The sequence below is a fragment of the Puma concolor genome, chromosome D1 (assembly GCF_028749965.1).
Source record: "Puma concolor isolate L17-30 chromosome D1, mPumCon1.1.hap2, whole genome shotgun sequence".
NCBI classification, from domain to species: domain Eukaryota; kingdom Metazoa; phylum Chordata; class Mammalia; order Carnivora; family Felidae; genus Puma; species Puma concolor.
The window spans coordinates 49,791,326-49,811,617 of NC_141676.1; the positions used below are offsets into that span (position 1 = coordinate 49,791,326).

The 20,292-nt window shown below is 35.7% G+C and overlaps 1 protein-coding gene and 1 non-coding gene across 2 annotated transcripts in view; both read right to left on the bottom strand.

Moving 5' to 3' along the window:
• IPO7 (importin 7) overlaps positions 1-20,292 on the bottom strand; it is a 46,677-nt gene that overhangs the window by 1,638 nt on the left and 24,747 nt on the right. Inside the window, exons 7-24 of the mRNA XM_025928086.2 lie at positions 19,879-19,973; positions 19,414-19,498; positions 16,870-17,004; positions 16,106-16,205; positions 14,545-14,621; positions 14,274-14,390; positions 11,939-12,028; positions 11,360-11,525; positions 10,796-10,956; positions 9,119-9,247; positions 7,137-7,203; positions 6,932-7,057; positions 6,406-6,503; positions 4,346-4,441; positions 3,462-3,682; positions 3,167-3,372; positions 1,795-2,001; positions 370-486 (exon numbers count right to left, since the gene is read on the bottom strand). Coding sequence (XP_025783871.1) covers positions 370-486; positions 1,795-2,001; positions 3,167-3,372; positions 3,462-3,682; positions 4,346-4,441; positions 6,406-6,503; positions 6,932-7,057; positions 7,137-7,203; positions 9,119-9,247; positions 10,796-10,956; positions 11,360-11,525; positions 11,939-12,028; positions 14,274-14,390; positions 14,545-14,621; positions 16,106-16,205; positions 16,870-17,004; positions 19,414-19,498; positions 19,879-19,973 — 2,293 coding nt within the window. The remainder of the gene's footprint in view (positions 1-369; positions 487-1,794; positions 2,002-3,166; positions 3,373-3,461; positions 3,683-4,345; positions 4,442-6,405; positions 6,504-6,931; positions 7,058-7,136; positions 7,204-9,118; positions 9,248-10,795; positions 10,957-11,359; positions 11,526-11,938; positions 12,029-14,273; positions 14,391-14,544; positions 14,622-16,105; positions 16,206-16,869; positions 17,005-19,413; positions 19,499-19,878; positions 19,974-20,292) is intronic.
• On the bottom strand, positions 11,607-11,790 carry LOC112866216 (small nucleolar RNA SNORA23). The gene has a single exon (XR_003224072.1). It is a non-coding gene; the product is annotated as a small nucleolar RNA SNORA23 (small nucleolar RNA).

The following is a 20,292-nucleotide window of genomic DNA, read 5'->3' on the forward strand; positions in this document are numbered from 1 at the left end:
AAGATGCTAAGATGTGATGATGTCTGGGATTTCCTTTAATATATTTCTAAGAAAATGCATAGTTTTCATAACCTAAAAACTTGTTTACACTTTTAATAGAACTTTCTACTATCAAGCCATCACCGTAAGCTTGAGCAACTTTATCAAAGCTATTGTATACTGAAAGTAGTCTCCAATTACACTTAAAATCAGTGCACTATGGGTAAAAACAATTCATTTCTTCATTCCTTCACATTTCCTTCCTTCAGAATTTCTATCACCTGCAACAATTGTAGCTTTTATATAATTTTATATCATTTAATATAAAGATTTTAGAGCTCTATCAAGTCATTAATTGCATTAAAGAGGGGTTGTGGTCAATTGACATACCATGGGCTGCTCTTCTTTGATCAGCCAGAGTTGCTATATCCTGTAACTGTTTTCTTTGCTCTTCATTAAGACCATGAGTCAAAGCCTGATACCACACAGGATTACGATTTTGTATAGCTATCAAAAAGAAAACAAGGGGAAAAAGGGAAATTATGAGAGGCCTGGTAGTTCCTTTCTATTCTGTTCCTTCTACTTCACCTCCAATACCGACATTCTGATCTACTTTATATTTTCCCAATAATAAGTGAAGTTACTTTATTTGTGATAGGGAGGAAAAATTCTGGTTTGGCTTATGCCTCAAAAAAATCTAATCATTCTCATAATTTATATCTGTAAGCAAATAAAGAATCAGAACTGAAACCAGGTCTTATATAATTAAGTAATAGAGTAGGGAAACTTTACAAGTACCTCAACCATTTAAAAGATTCAGAGTTAGGGGTGTCTGGGGGCTCAGTCGGCTGAGTGTCTGACTTCGGCTCAGGTCATGATCTCACAGTTCGTGGGTTTGAGCACCACACTGGGCTCTGTGCTATCAGCTCAGAGCTTGGAGCCTGCTTCAGATTCTGTGTCTGCTTCTCTCTCTGCTCTTCCCCTACTCATGCTCTGTCTCTCTCAAAAATAAATGAACATTAAAAAATAATAATAATAAAATAAAAGATTCAGAGTTAAAAGCAACTTGAAAATGATCAACTTGAAAAGCTATTGTGTTTCTGTAACCTTGTATCAAAAATGCTTTGTCATGGGATTGGAAGAGTAATGCCTTGGTTATCAGAAAATTTATTCTACATCAAAGTTCTCATAATATATAGAACTGACAGTCAACATAGTCAACTGTGGAGAAAAGGGTGTTTCAAATATAGTGCCAATTTGAATTTCTTAAGCTGGATGGAACACTGATGTTATATTTTGTTGAAGTCCAAGTAAAAGATGGTAAAGCCACATACAATGTGCTACAGGAAAAAAGAAAAGGGATTCTAAGACCACTAATGTTAAAAATGGTCAAATTCTCCAAAGTTCATTATGGTTTTGGCCAGGAAAAAGAAAGACACACAAATACACAAACACACAACAAACAGATGTAAGAGTGGATACCTCTGGAAAATGCTGAAAGGCTAGGAATCAGAAGTGGGAAAGAGGAACTGTCATTGTATAAACTTTGAACTACACCATTTTCTTATAATGTGCATGTTTCAGCGTGACAATCTAAATAAAAGTAAAATAATAAAATGAGGCAATACTCTGAAACTCTATGGTAACAGTAGAAGTAACTTTGTATACTTTAGCTACCAATCCCTAAATCATATTCTAGTTTGGGTTTGATATACCTAAATCCCTTCTTTAAGTGACAGACACAAACAAGAACAGATGGATTCAGGAAAATGGATCATATAGACCTAGCTGAGTTACATATAAAAGTTGACTTACTTTGAAATATAGCTTTAAATATCTGATACTCATCAACAGGGTTATCTTCATCATCAATGATTGTGGAATAGCCTTCCAGAGCAGTCTCCTCAGCATCATCCTCTTCCCAGTCTTCATCATCTCCATCCTCCCCTGCTTGCTTAGCCAAAATCTCCAAATATTCTTGCCCATCTTCATCAATATCATCTTCATCACTCCCCAGTTCCTCTACCACAGAGTCATAAATAGGTGCGTTTGTTAACAGTATTCTGTTACTCAACAAAGTGACAGTGACCACAGTCAATAAACTACAAATCACAATTGAATAAATTCAAGTTTCAGGAAGTAGCGTTTAAATACTCAGCAACAGGGGCACTTGGTTAGGTGTCCAACTCTTGATTTTGGCTCATGATCTCATGGTTTGTGAGACCAAGCCCTGTGTCAGGCTCTGTGCTGACAGTGCAGAACCTGCTTGAGATTCTCTCTCTCTGCCCTTTCCCTGCTCACATGCACGCTCTCTCAAAATAATGAAACAAATTATATATATATGTATATATATAAAATCAGCAATAGAATAAAAAAATTTTTTTTTTAATTTTATTTATTTATTTTTAATGTTTATTTATTTTTGAAACAGAGAGAGACAGAGCATGAATGGGGGAGGGCCAGAGAGAGAGGGAGACACAGAATCCGAAGCAGGCTCTAGGCTCTGAGCTGTCAGCACAGAGCCCGAGGTGGGGCTCAAACTCACGGACTGTGATATCATGACCTGAGCTGAACTCGGATGCTTAACCGAATGAGCCACCCAGGCGCCCCTAGAATAAAAAATTTCTCATAGAAATCCCAAGAAACCCAACCACAATTCTTAATACTAGAGGTCTGAAAAAAGATTACATAATATGAGATTCAGCACTTATTGTTCTCTGGAACTTATGGTATATACCAAACCAAATACCAATAAAAAAATTACAGTTTATGTTATATCCATAGAGTAGCTTTTGGGAGTTTTTTTTTTTTTAAACCATTACCCAACTTTCTATCAATTTATACTCTTATAGTCTAGTGTTCTACAGATGAAATGTATTAGCCAACATCTAATTGACTTAATTTTATAGCGTAGGTATACTTAGGTGTTAGCGCTAACAGACGATAAATGTTTGCCCACACTAAAAACCATAAATGCCTAGAACTGCTTTACATGTTGGAGATCTATCCAAAGTTCCTGCCTTCATACACCTTACTCTATTTGGAAGATAAGGCAGTCTTTCTATGAATGAATGAACATGAAAGCATTTGGCTATGATCCATATTTCTTTAGGAGACAGGCTAAAAAACAAGTCCAATGATATTTCGAAGTCGGTAAGTCTGGCTTCCTCCACCACAAATTCCTTACCGGTTTCATCATCATCTTCAGCTTCATCATCATCATCACTGTCATTTTCGTGTTCTGCATGGCAAGCATATGCTCTTTTTAATCCATTAAATAAAAGGATAAAAGCTGGCAAAATCTGTCCAGAAACCTGATTTAAAACTTGTGGTATTTGTTCCATATCAATAAGAGCACACAGGCCCAGAACACACATCTTTCTGTCATGAAGCCTAAAAAATAAACAAAATATTTTCTTTTTTTTAATAAGCAGAGTTTCTCACCAAGTTAAATAAACAAAGATCCAATGTATGTCACTTACCCCAAGAAACAATCAACATCATTAAGCCACTGTGTAATAAAATGATTTGTAACTGGTTCAACATTATTAGGGAAACGAAGATTTTCTAAAGTGTTCAGAAGGAGATGTGGATTATAATACAAAGCTGCAATGGCAACTTGCAGGCACATTGTCCGAAGTTCACTTGTCTTCACCTCTCTTGTCAGTCTCTCTAAAGCTGCTTCCACAAATAAGGGAATGCACTATAAAGAGCAAAATATTCCAAAACTGTTAATAGTAATCTAACCATCCTACCCATATTAACTTGTTGCCTCAACCAACTTCTTTTTATCCCCATTGGATGACCCAATAGTTTATACTGTTGAGGGATTCACTGAGAAATCTACCTTTAGAGAAGACAAATCTTCACTGAGCCTCACCACAATAGCCAGGTGGATTCACAATATTCTTACTAATAACCTTATTGTAGTAATCACTCCACAATATATGTGTATCAATTCATCATATTACACACCTTAAACTTATATAACATTATGTTTGAATTATATCAATAGAGCTGGAAAAAAAACTCCTACTGAAACTGACCATGGAAATTTAACAACTAAATCTTTCTTACTGCGAAGTAATAATGTGGCAAACAATACTCCACAGCATACTATTAAAAAAAAAATCTCACTCTGCATAACAAGTAGCCATAAAACTTGTCATATTTTCAGACATACTAAACATATATATGATCATTATATATTAACTTTAAGCCAACAATTAAAAAAATGTTATCTACAGTGTCATAATAAATAATAACATACAAAATATACAAAAAATACCCCAAAAGAAAAAAACTGGAGGGAAAGATTATCTCTCTGAAGACTCAGATAGGAAACATTAATCATTGCCTCACTGACCTGGTCAATGCCACGCCCTTTGCACTGTAGAATGATGACCTCTAACAATTTTGCTGCATGACACTCTGCATCTTCTCCTGCAACTCCTGTAAGAACCTGATCAATACAGAATATAAAACTGCAATGAGTCATCATGAAACCTTTAAATCAAGGAATTTCTCTGTCCCCTGTCTAGTCTCTGGAGTTTTTCTTAAGATATTCTAATTCATATATATGATTGCAATATTTATTACACAGACTATAATCTAAAACAACAGTGAGGATTTGGGAATTACTGGTTGGTCTTATTTCAGCACTCTTACCTCCTGGTCTAATCAAATCACTTCCCCTATAGTGTCATTCTGGATTATTGCATGTTGAAAACTACTATCTTCTCATACAACCCTGGTAGCTAAAGCACCATACCTTTCTTAAGGATATCTGGCTCTTATGTAAAGTGAAAATAAAAAAAGAAAGAAAGAAATAATAAATTTTAAGAAGCTAACATTGCTAGGAAAGCCTTTTCTCTACATAAATCTCACAAAATAAAAAATAGTGTCATTGAAGTGAGAGAGAAGAAAAGGCAGCCTGTTGATGGCAAATGCTGTTCCCAGACAAGAAATTTTTGGACTTGTGCTAGTTAGCGTTAGAGGACTCGAAGTGTTAAGGATAACTTCTGGAAAAGGCAAATAAATGGTATGGATATCAATATTCCCAGAGTAGTAACATAAACTGTGTAACTGGCAATAAATAATAATATACCAGATAATGATTTTGTGATGAAATGTTCAAAAAGAAAAGGATCAACGAGACAAGCCCATCTAAAAAATGCCATAGAACAAAATCATTTTTTTATTTTTTTTTCAACTTTTTTTTTTTTTTTTTTTTTTTTGGGACAGAGAGAGACAGAGCATGAACGGGGGACGGGCAGAGAGAGAGGGAGACACAGAATCGGAAACAGGCTCCAGGCTCCGAGCCATCAGCCCAGAGCCTGACATGGGGCTCGAACTCGGACCGCAAGATCGTGACCTGGCTGAAGTCGGACGCTTAACCGACTGCGCCACCCAGGCGCCCCTAAAATCATTTTTTTTAAATGCGTGGTATTAAACACCCTGCTGCCTCTCAACACTGATAGAACTGCAAATGCTACTCAATTATATTGACTGATAACGAAGGACCCCAATTCAAAGATTTTATTCCCTACCTTCTGTTTAAGAAAAACATTATATAAAACTAACTGGGGTGCCTGGGTGGCTCAGTCCATTAAATGTCCAACTTCTGATTTTGGCTCAGGCCGTGATCTCACCGTTTGTGGGTTCAAGCCCTGAATCGGGTTCTATGCTTGGGATTCTCTCTTTCTCTCTCTCTGCTCCTCCCAAACTCATGCTCTCTCTCTCTCAAAAATCAATAAACATAAAAAAAAAGTTACATTCACCATACACTTACTTGTGATTTTCCAAGAAATGGCACAGTACTATTTGACTTTCATTTTAAATAAATCCTTGACTTTTGCTTTGGATTCTGTGTCTCCCTCTCTCTCTGCCCTTCCCCTGCTCACACTGTCTCTCTCTCTCTCTCTCTCTCTCTCTCTCTCTCTCTCAAAAATAAACAAACATTAAAAAAAAAAAATCCTTGGCTTTTACAATCTTGCTATTTACTAAACAACTTCCGTATAGTCTCCATAAACCTGTAACCTCCAAGAATTTTCTGTGTAATAAACACTTCTAACTATTCCTGATCCTTTCACAAGTACCTCTCAAATCAGTTGATTCTTTCCTTCTTTTGAATCAAAGCCTAGCAAAGAACCAGGCTAAGGTAAGTAAGTTCCAGGCACTCTAAAATTCAAAAAAATTTGTAACTCCAATTAAATGTCAGGGCAGACAGAAGACAAACACTTGTCAAAGCCATTACTGTGGCATCTAGAACCCAGTCTTTTGTAGTTTATAGCTTTTAAAGCCCTTATTCTGTCAGACCCATATATTTGTCATAATGTATCATGTATCTTCATTCTTCACAATTGCATACTTTTTGTAGTACCAGCCTAATGAAATATATCCTTACATTTACTAAAAATGACCTACCTTTTTACACATACTATATATCATTTCAAGATACTTGGTATCCGAAAGAAGTGTGTCTGTATCAACTGTTACGTAATTATGAAGCAGAGGCATCATATCTGTATTAATAAAAAGCATGAAAACATTAAAAATGAATTAAACCAAAAAATTAATAAAATTTAAATATCTTTACTAATATAAATGCTTTGTTTCTGAAAAAATCTCCTTAGAAAAAGAAAGCAAATATGAGACTGTCTGGTCCCTTATAGTTGGTCTGTATTATACAAAGATGATTATTATACAAAAAAGACTAATACGGGGCAGGAAGGTGAGAATATGTGTTAAAGAAAACAAACCTAAAAGGATAACTAAATCAAATATAAAATGGGTATCAATGTTATTGTCCTTGAGCATTAACTGCTAGTGATAACATCTAAACAATGGAGCACTTATAATACTCAAAAGCATATGTTTAAGTTATATACTAAAAATGAATCAAATTGGGGGAAATCCTCTGTATTTCTACCGAGTTACTGACTTGACTTACCTGTAAAGTAATCAAACCCATCTTGCTGAAAAACCTCAAATACCAAAGGTAGTAGCTGCCACATTTGTGGAGATACTTGTTGACAAGTCAAACTATGTGCTAAAGAGAAGATCTCCTCATAGAATTCTAAAAGAGAGTATGGAGTCATTAGGACAACGCTTGCTGATGTAAAAAAGCAGCAAATTTTAAACACAGAGGTATATACCTAAGACATGCTGTTGTAAAACAGTTCCAATGACCTGTAAGCAGATGCCCTCAAGCTGCTGGGTTATCTGAAAGAGGAGAAAACAAATTGTATGTAACTGTCCCACACCACTGAATAAATTATTAAATAACATAAATGTAATTCACTGCTTATTGAAATATATAGTATTTTAAGAAATCATTTTAAATCTTTGCTTTGAAGTGACTCATAAAATTGTGGGTCAATAAGGAATTTAAATTTAATGAAATACCATTATGATGAAACAAACAAGAGCAATAATGTGTAGTTTACCTAAAAAAGAAAACATAATATCCTAGGAAAATGTAAATAATTATGAAAATAAAGGAGCCACATCATTTTGCAAATAGATTACAGACCTTTTTGTGTTTATATATAGATTATCGCAGTCCAGACATCACTGTCAGTGGCTTACAGCAAAATTATTTGAAAGAAGGCATTATTTCTACCACTCCAATGCTTAAGTCACCTCTATTTATGTAATTACAGTAGATATAGTGAACCATGCCCCAAGCCATTTAAGAAAGACTGAAAATACAAATTGCTCTTTAATTGTCATTATGGTCCTCAATCAGATCCCAAATCCCTGGAAGGCATCAGAATGTTTAAAAAGTGGGGAGACGAGACAATAAAATTTACTAATTGGGTATAGAACCAGGACACCCATTTCAAATACATATACTTACAACATTTTCAACTCTTCAAATATATAGTGAAAACTGATTTGTTAACCATAAGGCAGCTACAGAATTCCTCATGGCTTCTACCTATTTCCAATTATAATATAGAACATAAATAGCTTACAAAAAATTTCATATTGCAAAAGGCAATTCACAGATAACCTAAAAACATGATTTATGCATATAAATATCTGCACTGGAATTCTAAACACCAAATTCAGGACACTGGTTATTTCCAAGGGAAAGAAGTAGGGAAATAAGATTGCGAAGTGGTACCCCAAGGGCCTCGATTACATCTATCTGAAATTGCCTTTCTTATTAGAAATAAAGTTTAGGGGCGCCTGGGTGGCGCAGTCGGTTAAGCGTCCGACTTCAGCCAGGTCACGATCTCGCGGTCCGTGAGTTCGAGCCCCACGTCAGGCTCTGGGCTGATGGCTCAGAGCCTGGAGCCTGTTTCCGATTCTGTGTCTCCCTCTCGCTCTGCCCCTTCCCCGTTCATGCTCTGTCTCTCTCTGTCCCAAAAATAAATAAACGTTGAAAAAAAAAAAAAAAAAGAAATAAAGTTTAAAGGATATCCTACGAAATTTTAAAATCTAATATACTTAGGTGGTGGTTAAAGGGTATTATTGGTTTTGTTTTTTTCTGTTCTTTATCCTTTATGTTTTAAATTATTTCATTTTTATTTTTTTTTAATGTTTATTTAATTTGAGGGGCATGCCTGGGTGGCTCAGTCAGTTAAATATTCGACTCTTGATTTCAGTTCAGGTCATCATCTCACAGTTCATGGGTTTGATGCCCACATTGGGCTCTGCACTGACAGTGCGGAGCCTTTTTGGGATCTTCTCTCTACCTCCCCCACTTGCTCTCTCAAAAATGAATAAATAAACTTTAAAAATATATGAAGTTTATTTAATTTGAGAGAGTACGCATGTGAGCTGGGCAGGGACAAAGAGTCAAGAGTCAGGAGTCAGGAGTTGGGACGCTTAACTGACTGAGCCACTCAAGTGCCCCAAATTATTTCATTACAAAAAAATTCATGATTACAATTCTCTTTCCAAAAGACAACTGTATAAGAAGAAAACTTGAAAGATGATGGTAATGGTAGCACAACAATATGTGCTTAAAACCAATGAACTATTTACTTAAAAATGGCTAAGATGGTAAATTTTATGTTATGTGTAGTATATCATAATTAAGAAACAAAAGCAGTAGTACAGTTGAAGAATGGCTCTAAATTCCCTAAAACCTGAATCAAAACCTTGTAACACTGGATCATTTTCTTACCTCTTTATGATCTTCAACTACACTAAGAAGCGTGTCAATGGTATTCAGGATTCCCATAGCAGTAACTGCTTTGTCATCACTTCCTTCTTCATCTGGCCCAGTCTGGATTACCTGATTAAATGTCATTGCCTAGGTTCAAAAGAATATAACTTAGGCTTACCATTAAAGCAGTATAAACACATTTTGGTCTAAAACTTCATTTTTAAAATGTTCTCACTGGGACAGAAAAACCAATCAATATCACCAAACTGGTTAATAATAATTAAGAGCCTGGCTCTACAATCAAACAAATGGCTCTGCCATTGAGTAGGTGATCTTAAAGTTACTTGACCTAACATCTCATTTGAGAAATTTATGATAGAGAACTGTGAGGATTAAAAGAGGCAAGGCATAGAAAGTGCTTAATATTATGAGTATTTTTATTAATTTTACTGGCTAACATTCAACAATGCCCAGATACAGGTATATTAATCAAGGTTTTTTGTTATAAAATTCAATCATTTTCAAAGAAACTTCTGAGAAGTAAAGGGTGGAGTCATAGCTAATAATGCACAGGGTGCCTAGGGGACACAGTCTGTTGAATGTCTGACTTTTCTTTTTATTAATGTTTATTTACTTTTGAAAGAGAGAGAGAGAGAGAGAGCACGCGTGCACCATGCACATGTGCGTGGGAGGGGCAGAGAGAGAGGGAGATAGAATCCCAGGCAGGCTCCATGTTGTCAGCACAGAGCCTGACCTGGGGCTTGAACCCACGAACCATGAGATTATGACCTGAGCTGAAATCAAGAGTTGGACACCTAATCAACTGAACCACCCAGGCACCCCGAGTGTCTGACTCTTGATTTCTTTTTGGCTGAGGTCATGAGTCCAGGGTCGTGGGATTGAGTCCACCCTCAACGTGTAGCCTGCTTGGCATTGTCTCTCTCCCTCTGCCCCTCTCCCCCACTCACACTCTCAATCTCCAAAATATTTTTAAAAGGGGGGAGGGGTGTGCCTGGGTGGTTCAATTAGTTGAGTGTCCAACTCTTGGTTTTGGCTCAGGTCATGATCTCACAGCTCTGTGGGTTCAAGCTCCATGGTATTCAAGTACTGCACTGCCAGTGCAGAGCCTGCTGGAGATTCTCTCTCTCCCTCTCTCTAACTCATGCTATCTCTCTCTCAAAATAAATAGACTTGGAAAAAAAAAAAAGAAAAACACCCCCCCCCGCCCCCCACCCCAGTGTGTTGTGGAGGTGTACACTTGAAGGGTGAATCCCAGATCCACCGTTCTAGCTTTGGCAAGTTACTTAACCTTTTCATAGTTCACACTTTCTCTCAGTTAGGAATATTCCTGGGGCGCCTGGGTGGATCAGTTGGTTAAGAACAGATTCTTGATCTCAGCTCAGGTCATGATCTCATGGTTCATGGGTTCAAGCCCCACATCGGGTTCTGCACTGACACCACAGAGCCTGCTTGGGATTCTCTCTCCTTCTCTCTCTGTCCCTACCCTGCTTGCAGTCTCTTTCTCACAATAAACTTAAAAAAAAAAAAAAAAGGAATATTCTTCACATAGGACTGTGAAAGTACTAAATGAGCCTAAATATATGTCAGAGGCTTAGAACACTACCTGATACACAGTACACTCTGAAAATATTTGTTGTAAGTAATGAATAAGTGATTGGTTCAAAAAAAACATACCAAATGCTGTGTCATTTCTACTGCAATAGGAGTAACTTCTTCACTATACTCGCAGATCATTTTCTGAATTACATTGGTAAGATCATCATTTTCTGTTTCTCTTATAATATGAAGAAGAGCCTGCATTACAGGTCTGATAAATGGCGTGATATATTCTTTAGCTGTGAGAAAAAAAATTGGAAACAAAACTCCTTAAAACCTTATATATATCAAAGAATAAACATAGGCACCTTCCCAAGGTATCAAGTTCCTAAGATACCTTGTACAATTATGTATAAAAACACTGTACTGGGGCGCCTGGGTGGCGCAGTCGGTTAAGCGTCCGACTTCAGCCAGGTCACGATCTCGCGGTCCGTGAGTTCGAGCCCCGCGTCAGGCTCTGGGCTGATGGCTCAGAACCTGGAGCCCGTTTCCGATTCTGTGTCTCCCTCTCTCTCTGCCCCTCCCCCGTTCATGCTCTGTCTCTCTCTGTCCCAAAAATAAATAAACGTTGAAAAGAAAAAAATTAAAAAAAAAAAAAAACAAAACAAAACACTGTACTATTTTTGAGATAAAATCCTTTACCCTTTTCTTGATTGCTGATCAACACTTGAAGTGCAATGGCAGCTTCCACTTTCACAGGCATTTCCCTATCATCTATCAGACATCTTCGAGTCAGCTCTAAGGCCGTTTGCAGATTCTGGTCACTTTTGAACTTCACTTCACAAAAGTAGTGAAGGACCCAGCAAGCCTTTTTAAAAAAATGCAATGAGTTACTATAGATATCCTATATTAAATTGCCACAAGCTACAGTACCTCTATTCCCAAAGTTTTTTGTGTGGGAATCTGGAGGCTGGCCAGTGGTAGAGATGTCCAAAGAGACAACACTAGACCAGTACTATGATCCCAACTTACTCTTTGGCTGCATGATGTTTGTGTGGATAGCAAGATCTGAATGCAAAACACAGGCAGACACTGCTATCAGACACAGATGAAAACTATGCACACATTATATCAGCCATTTAAATACTTACATGAAACAGAAGTCTAACATGAAATATGGCTTTTAAGGTGAGCATTAAAAAGTTTCCACATAAAAGTCCACATAAGCAGTTATTCATTACAAGACAAAAATGTATAAATTAATACAGCTTTAACACATACCCTCGCTCTCATATAGCCTAGTTCACTGCTGAAGAGAGGGAATACGTGATTCTGCAACATGTATTCCATCTGATCTTTGTAGATCTTTTTCTGTCAATATAAACAACAATTATTTTTGAAAGAATTCCAAATGTAATCATCTTAAATACCAAATAAATACACTAATGTTAAAAATCACTACTGATGTCAAACCATACATTTATTCTGATTCCTTGTACCTCAGTATCAATATCTAATTTTCTCATTCTCAAACGTAACCATCAAAAAACACAGAATACCTTTTCTTTCATCTTTTTACCTCATTTACTTAGAAAACAATTACACCAAATCTTAACAGTAATTATGTTTGAAGGATGGAAGTGTGGTTAATTTTATTCCTTACCTTATAATAACTATCACAATGAAAAAAACCTCTCTGGAAAAGCTCTAAAGGAATACAACATACACTGAGAAAAGACCTTGCTTTCAAGGTAATCTGGATATCTAAAAAGACTCTCATTAGTCTTAAAGTAGGGTCTTTTCTAAGTGGTAACAAGCTTTTAAGAGTTCCTGGAATTGCATACTACATCAACATTAAAAACTAATAAACTTCAAGAACTGAAGACTAAGACATGGGAACTAAATGCAATGTGGGATCCTGGACTGGTCATGGACCAGAAAAAAGGACATTAAAGGGAATTCTTGCAAAACATGAAAGGGGTCTGTAAGATTAGTGAATAGTATCCCAGCAACATTAATTTCCTGGTTGTGAGAATTGTGGATGGCTATCTAAGATGGTAGGTAACATTAGGGGAAAAGTAATGAGAACTATTTTTGCAATTTTTCAGTGAGTGTAAAATTACCTAAAAATAAAAAGACAGAAAAATCTGAACTTGCCAAGATCACTCACTCAAGATTCCCAGCCTTCCATACAACAAATAACCATTGTCTTTAATTTATAAACTAACAGAAGGATGGATAGACAGATATAGAAAAGCTGAAAAATACACAAAATATACCTACAAATGGTGACATGGAACAAGGTTCCTGGGAGTTGGATGATTCTGTGACTAAATATTTACTTGAACTTTGTTATCATTTATTAGCTTTTAACCAAAAACAAATTTCAAATTTATGAAGCCAGACACAATGTGTACAATTAAGCTGAGGTTCTTAAACATAAATCTAACCCAGGGTCATTACTTACTAGAAAATTTATGTCACAAAAAGCATGATGTTCCTAACTTGCAAATGGATACATTCATGTTTATAAATTTCCTTAAAAGATAAATTTTTCAAAGAGAAAAACCCCACTATTTTACAATTACCTTGCAATATGAAAATAACTCCTACAAAAAGAAGTATCTTCAGCATAAGCAACAAAAGAAAATATTAACTGGACATAATTTCAAAATCATATTAAAACTTGTACTTCAAAGGGCATCAAGTAAAGTGATAACCCACAAAATGGCAGAAATACCTGCAAATCATTACAAAAACCATCTAGTATTTAGAATATACAAAGAACTCTTAATAATTCAACAATGAAAAGACAATCCAGTTAAAAGTAGGTGAAGAATTTGAAAATATCTCCAAAGAAGATAAACAATGGCCAATAAGTACATCAAAAAAGATTCTCAATGTTGTTAGTCATCAGGGAAATGGAAATCAAAACCACAATGAAATATTTGACACCAACTAGGATGGCTATAATAAAAAAGATTGCTAAGAATCAGTGAGGACATAGAAACTGGAACCCTCATACATGGCCGATAAAAATATAAAATGATACACCACTTCAGAAAACAGTCTGGCACTTTCTCAAAATATGACAGCAATTTGAATCCTAGGTATGTATTACCCAAGAGAAGTAAAAATATTACATGCACACAAAAACGTGTATATAAATGATCACAGCTTCAAATGGAAACAATACAAATGTCCATCCATTGATGGACATCCATTGATGAATGGATAAATACAATGTGGTATATCAATACAATGGAACATTATTTGGCAACAAAAAGGAATGAAGTACTGACACAGGCCACAATATGAACTTTGAAAATATTGTGCTAACTGAAAAAGCCCTACTCCTAATTGAGCACATTCCCTTTACATGAAATGTCCAAAATGGGTAAACCTGTACAGAAGACAAAAAGTAGATTAGGGGTAGCCTAGGGCTGAAAGCTCTGGAAAAAAATGGAATGTGACTGCTAACACTTTTGTGGATGATGGTTATACAACTCTGTGAATAAAACCCACTGAATTATACACTCTAATGGGTGGACATTATGGTATGTGAATTGTATCTTAATAAAACTGTTACTAAATCACTTGCACACAAAAGAAATACCTTGAGAAGTATTTCAGCTAAAGATCCAATCATATGCAGGGCTCCATCTTTTTTTCGAGGATCAGCATTCGGTTCTGTAAGAATCTGATAGCAAAATCCCATTGTCTTTTGCAGTACCTAGATTAAAAAAGAAAAGTAATACTTAAGTGATTTCCAAACAATCCTTAACAAAAACAAAAAGACAAAGTGACTTACATGGCTAACATTAAAAGCTGAGCATACACCTGAACAAATTTTAAATATTAAAGCAAAAGTTACCTAAACAACCTACCTCTTTCCTCTTGCTACAAGCTGTGAACAAAAGTGTTTGGGCAGCGGTAGTAGGAGAAATGAAGTCTTCAAACACATCTAAAGAATAAATTTAAAATTAATACGAAACCCAGTAATTTCAGTTTCTTCAACAAACATTTTCACAAAATTTACAAATGATGCTCTGTAAAAAACAGACCTTAAAAGGTGTCAGATGGGTATTCTGATAAGTTTATTCTAAATGCTAACTTTTAAGTCCCCTGAAGTTTGCTACAACAGTACCTTTGCAGAAATAAGCACTGCCTTTCAAATCGCTCTCATTTTGTATCTCCTTTATCTCCAACATGAGGGTGGCAAACTATGGCCCTGGACCAAATCCAGGCCATCAACTGTCTTTCTACTGCCCATAAGATAAGAATTGTTTTTCACATTCTTAAATGGTTGAAAATCAATAAAAATAAGATTCTGTGATATAAGTAAATAAAAAAGTTGTCTAAATCTACATGCAAGGTATGAAAATGAACCCAGATTCCTACATAATTTTGCAACAGCTTAATTTCATGTCTTTTCTGTACAAATTAAAATGTTAATCCATCAATTTCTCCTAGTGATTATTTTCTTTAATACAAAACACTACAAATGTGAGAATTTCCACAATATGGTCACAAAAGAATAATCTGCAAATACAAAAGATTTTGGTAGGAAGAAGAACTAATACTCAACGTGAGCCAAATTACAATTCCTTAGTTCCATGCAGAGACTCCATGTGATACAGCTTCCAATATGCATCTTCTCAATTCCCACACATATGATGACTGACATGAGATCCAAAAGTATAGTTTAGGCACTTAGTATTAAGGTGTAATCTTGAATTTGCAACAATTCTGGCATATGCCAGAAACACATCCACAAACTGTAACTCAGTAACACTACTATATTTGTGTCTGTTAAAAATGCAGATCATTGGGGTGCCTGGGTGGCTCAAGTGGTTAGTTGTCTGACTTTGCTTCAGGTCATGATCTCAGTTCTCACAGTTTGTGAATTTGAGCCCGGCATCGGGCTCTGTGCTGACAGCGCAGAGCCTGGAGCCTGCTTTGGATTCTGTCTCCCTCTCTCTCTGTCCCTTCCCTGCTCATGCTGTCTCTTTCCTCTCTCTCAAAAATAAACAAACATAAAAAAAAAGGGGGGGGGGCACGCCTGGGTGGCTCAGTTGGTTGGGTGGGTGGCCAACTTCAGCTCAGGTCATGATCTCATGGTTCATGGGTTCAAGCCCTGCTTCGGGCTCTGTGCTGACAGCTCGGAGCCTGGAGCCTGCTTCAGAAGCTGTGACTTCCCCTCTCTCTCTGTCCCCTTCCCAGCTCATGCTCGGTCTCTCATAAAATAAAGGTTAAAATAAATAAATAAACAAACAAATAAATAAATAAATAAAGACAATCATGCCATAACTAAGGAAAAGACCCCAAAAAGTGGGGGTCTATAAAGATTTTTCAGTACCATACCAAAGATGAGGCCTTAAAACTCCCCTAGGTTTATTATACAAACTTAGTTACTGACATTTTATTTCAAAGAAAGTGAAAATTTACCAAACTTCATGCGTATATATTCATAAGGATCTTCTTGCCAAAGTTCCTCATCAGCATCTGTATAGCACATCAAGGGAAAAATAACATCTTGGATAATGCCCTGCGATTTAAAAGTTAAGAAAAGTAACCTTAAGTCAGTCTTCAAATTTAAACCCCGAATTTTGTTTAAGTGCTAAAGCAAAACCAACCCTATAATATGTATTTTAAGCTTAATATCAAACTTTAGTAATGATTCTCAGATCAACTATTACCCTTTGTGAAACAAGTAATTGTAAAATAAGACTTATGTGTATATAGGTAGCAATTAATATTCTGAGAAAAATACAATATGAAATTTTAGTCCATCAAATCCTGTAGTTGTAATAAAGCAAATACATTACTCATAGAAATAGTAATATAAGCTAATTATCCCCAAAACTAATCTGGTGAAGCAGTCCTTTGCTTACTCCAAATTATATAATTAAAATGTTATAATCTTAAGCCAACCAAAAGCATTTAAAGGCAAGTTAAAAAAAAAAAAAGAATTTAAAGGCAAGCTTTAAGATAATAGTTTTAAATGAAAATTTAAAAAAATTCTGAATATTAAAAAAGTACCTTTTAAAAGTTTATGTCAAGGTATGGTCTCATTCCTACTATACTCTCAAAACAATTAAAAGAACTAGACTAACATAAGTCAACAAAATATGCATTTTTCAACATTTATGATAATTAATGTTATTTCCATTATATTTTCCAGAAAAACATTTTAGATAGAAAATTATTACTTGTATATGAGGCTTCAGATTCTTCCAGGTGAGGGCATGTGAAACTCCTTGATTAATATAATTTAATGTCTGCTGTAAAACTCGAGGAGCCATATATTGCTTCTCCTTGTACTGATATAATACCTTTAATAAAACCTTTGAAAAAAATTTTTGAGCAAAAACCGAAAGTTAAATAGAAATTTTAACCGCTTCTAAGCCAGCCAAAACACCTGACACACATATCTTAATACCCAAATCATCATTATAAAATAACCATATTTTAAAAAGAATTTTTAAAATTATGTGTTAGAGAACCATATTTAATCCCAAGGTATTCCTATAAACAAACTAAAATAATACTATTTCAAAGGACTAGTTTCCAATTAAGTATAGTAAGAGAAAATCATAGGTTACTTACTGAACACATCACAATCTTGTGACAGCCCAATATTATTAGTTACCTCCCTGAAAAACCTTGCCCAAACCATGTCTGCCATGAGTTCTAATTCTAATTGATATTGTCAAGATTTGGCCCACAGACCTCTCACAGGTCTATGAGGTCAAAACTATTTTCATAACAATGCTAAGACTTCATTTGTCCTTTTTACTGTGTGACATCTACATCGATGGTACAAAAGCAATGGTGGCAAAACTTCTGGTGCCTAACACGAATAAAGCAGTGGCAGGCACCAAAGTGTACAAGCAGCTGTCATACTCTTTATAGCCATATTAAATGCAGAACAACCTCTCCTTAAGAACACTCTTAATGAATCAGAAATATAAATATTATTAAATGAGGAGTATATGTGTAGCACTTTTGCTACATACCAAAGTACAGGGGTTGGAAGAAAACATGAAATAAGTAATAGCTTTTCCCATCAAACACCACCATATACTTGAAAGAAAACCTGACAAATTGTGGTTATTTAGACTTGTGTATCTTTCCTCAAAAATAAACAAAAAGTGCCTTTTCCCTTCAAGGAAAATAACCAAAAATACATTCCTGGTGCTAAAATCTAGGCTTTCAAACAAAAATTAGAATTCTCAAAATCTTAAACCTAAACACTTAGATCTACTTAATCAGCTTTCCAATATTTAAAGATATTTCTAATAACATCAGTGGTGACATTAGTTAATGTGATTTTTTATTTTTCTTTAATGTTTATTTATTTATTTTGAAAGAAACTGTGTCAGTGGGGGAGGGGCAGAATGAGGGGGAGAGAGAATCCCAAGCAGGCTCTGAGCTGTCAGTGCAGAGCCTGACAAGGGGCTCGATCTCAGGAACCGTGAGATCGTGACCTGAGCGAAAATCAAGAGTCAGACGCCTAAGCAACTGGGCCATCCAGGAGTCCCTGTAATTGCTTTTTAATATGAATAATGCAATGTATTAACATTTGGAAAATCTTCATTAACTCAATTTTCCAAATGACTGTATGTTACAAAATCATGTATGGATAAAAGATCCATTTAAAGTGCAATATAGGGGTGGGAGGGAGAGGAGGGTGGGTGATTGGTATTGAAGAGGGCATCTTTTGGGATGAGCACTCGGTGTTGTATGGAAACCAATTTGACAATAAATTTCATATATTAAAAAATAAAGTGCAATATATATCAACAGGTGTTAATGTAACAGAATATAAAATATTTGTTCTTACAAACATTATACTGCAATTAACCTTTAAGAAACTACCACTTGGGACACCTGGCTGGCTCAGTCTATAGAACATGTAACTCTTGATCTTGGACTCGTGAGTTCAAGCCCCAGGTTGGGTGTAGAGTTTACTTAAAAAGAGAGAGAGAGAGAGAGAGAGAGAGAGAGAGAGAGAGAAACTACCACTATCAAATTTTGATGTGGTTATCAAAGAATTTCCACAACTATGTGAAAGTCTATTAAAACATTCTTTCCAGGGTACCTGGGTGGCTCAGTTGGTTAAACTCTGACTCTGACTTCAGCTCAGGTCGTGATCTCACGGTTTTTAAGTTCAAGCCCTGCACTGACAGTGCTGAGCCTGTTTAGGATTCATTCTCCCTCTCTCTCCCCTGCTCATACTCTCTCTCAAAAATAAATACATAAACTTAAAAAAAAAAAAAGCCTTTCCTTTTCCAACTTATCTCTGAGTCCATGCCACAGTTATGTCCACCAAAACAAAAGACTGATTACATAGGTAGATGAGTATATAGCTGTCTTTTCTTAAGCCAGACATTAAAAATATTAGTAAAAATGTTTAACAATGTCATTTCTTTTTGCTAAAAACTTTTCATTTGGGGAACAGTTATTAAAAAAAAAAAAACATGTATTGTGTGTTAATATATAAGAAGTTTATTATTTTTAAATGAATTAACTCTTAAATTTTAATTTCTAATATGATAAATACCACTAGGTATAACTCACATAAATAGAAGTTTGTTGAGGTTCTCAAAAAGTTAAAGAGAATAGTAAACACCTAAGACCAAAAATGACAACTGCTACAGAGTTCATGCAGTTTTGGATACCAATGAACTATGAAAAGACAGCAATTAACCCAATAATGCCATGTTTCAACTTAGAAAAATTCTTAGACTTACCTGCTGGACACCAACTGCAAATGCCTTCAGAAATACTTCAGCAAATTCATTATACTCCTTGGAAACATTGCCAGGGCTTCCATATCTAAAAAAACATTATTAAAACACCCAGTTTCTTTCTTTCTTTTTTTTTTTAATGTTTGAGAGGGAGGGAGAGAGAGCATGTGCGCATGCAGGGGTAGGCGGAAAAAGGGAGAGAATCCCAAGCAGGCTCCCTGCTGTCAGCATGGAGCCCAAAGCAGGGCTTGATCCCACCAACTGTGAGCGGTGAGATAGAGATCCCATCAACTGTGAGCAGGGCTTGATCCCACCAACTGAGCTGAAATCAAGAGTCAGATGCTAAACTGACTGAGCCACCCAGGTGCCCCCACACTGTTTCTCTATATTGCTTTATATATCAACACTTGATAAAACCAAGTGCCTGAAAAAATAAACTTAAATCATCATATACTGAGAGAAACTTACCTTTCAAAAAGCCTTGCTAAGATATGTAAAGCCCACTTCTTACATTTCCACCATGGTAACTCAGGTCTATCATCTTCTTCAACTTGAAGTGTTTCCTTTAAAGAGATATTTATTTAAAAATAAATAAATAACGAGATAAATTTTTTTTTAAACAAGTCTTTTTTTTTTCTTTTTTCTTTTAGTTTATTTATTTATTTTGAGAGAATGAGAGAGCGGCAGAGAGAGAAATGGAGAGAGAGAATCCCAAGCAGGTTGCATGATGTCAGAACGGGCCTGGGGTGGGGCTCTAACTCACAAACCATAATATCATGACTTGAGCTGAAATCAAGAGTCGGACGCTTAACTGACTGAGCCACCCATGTTCCCCTCAATTTTCAGTTTTCTGAAGTCAAATTTGGGTAAAGTTCTCTAAAA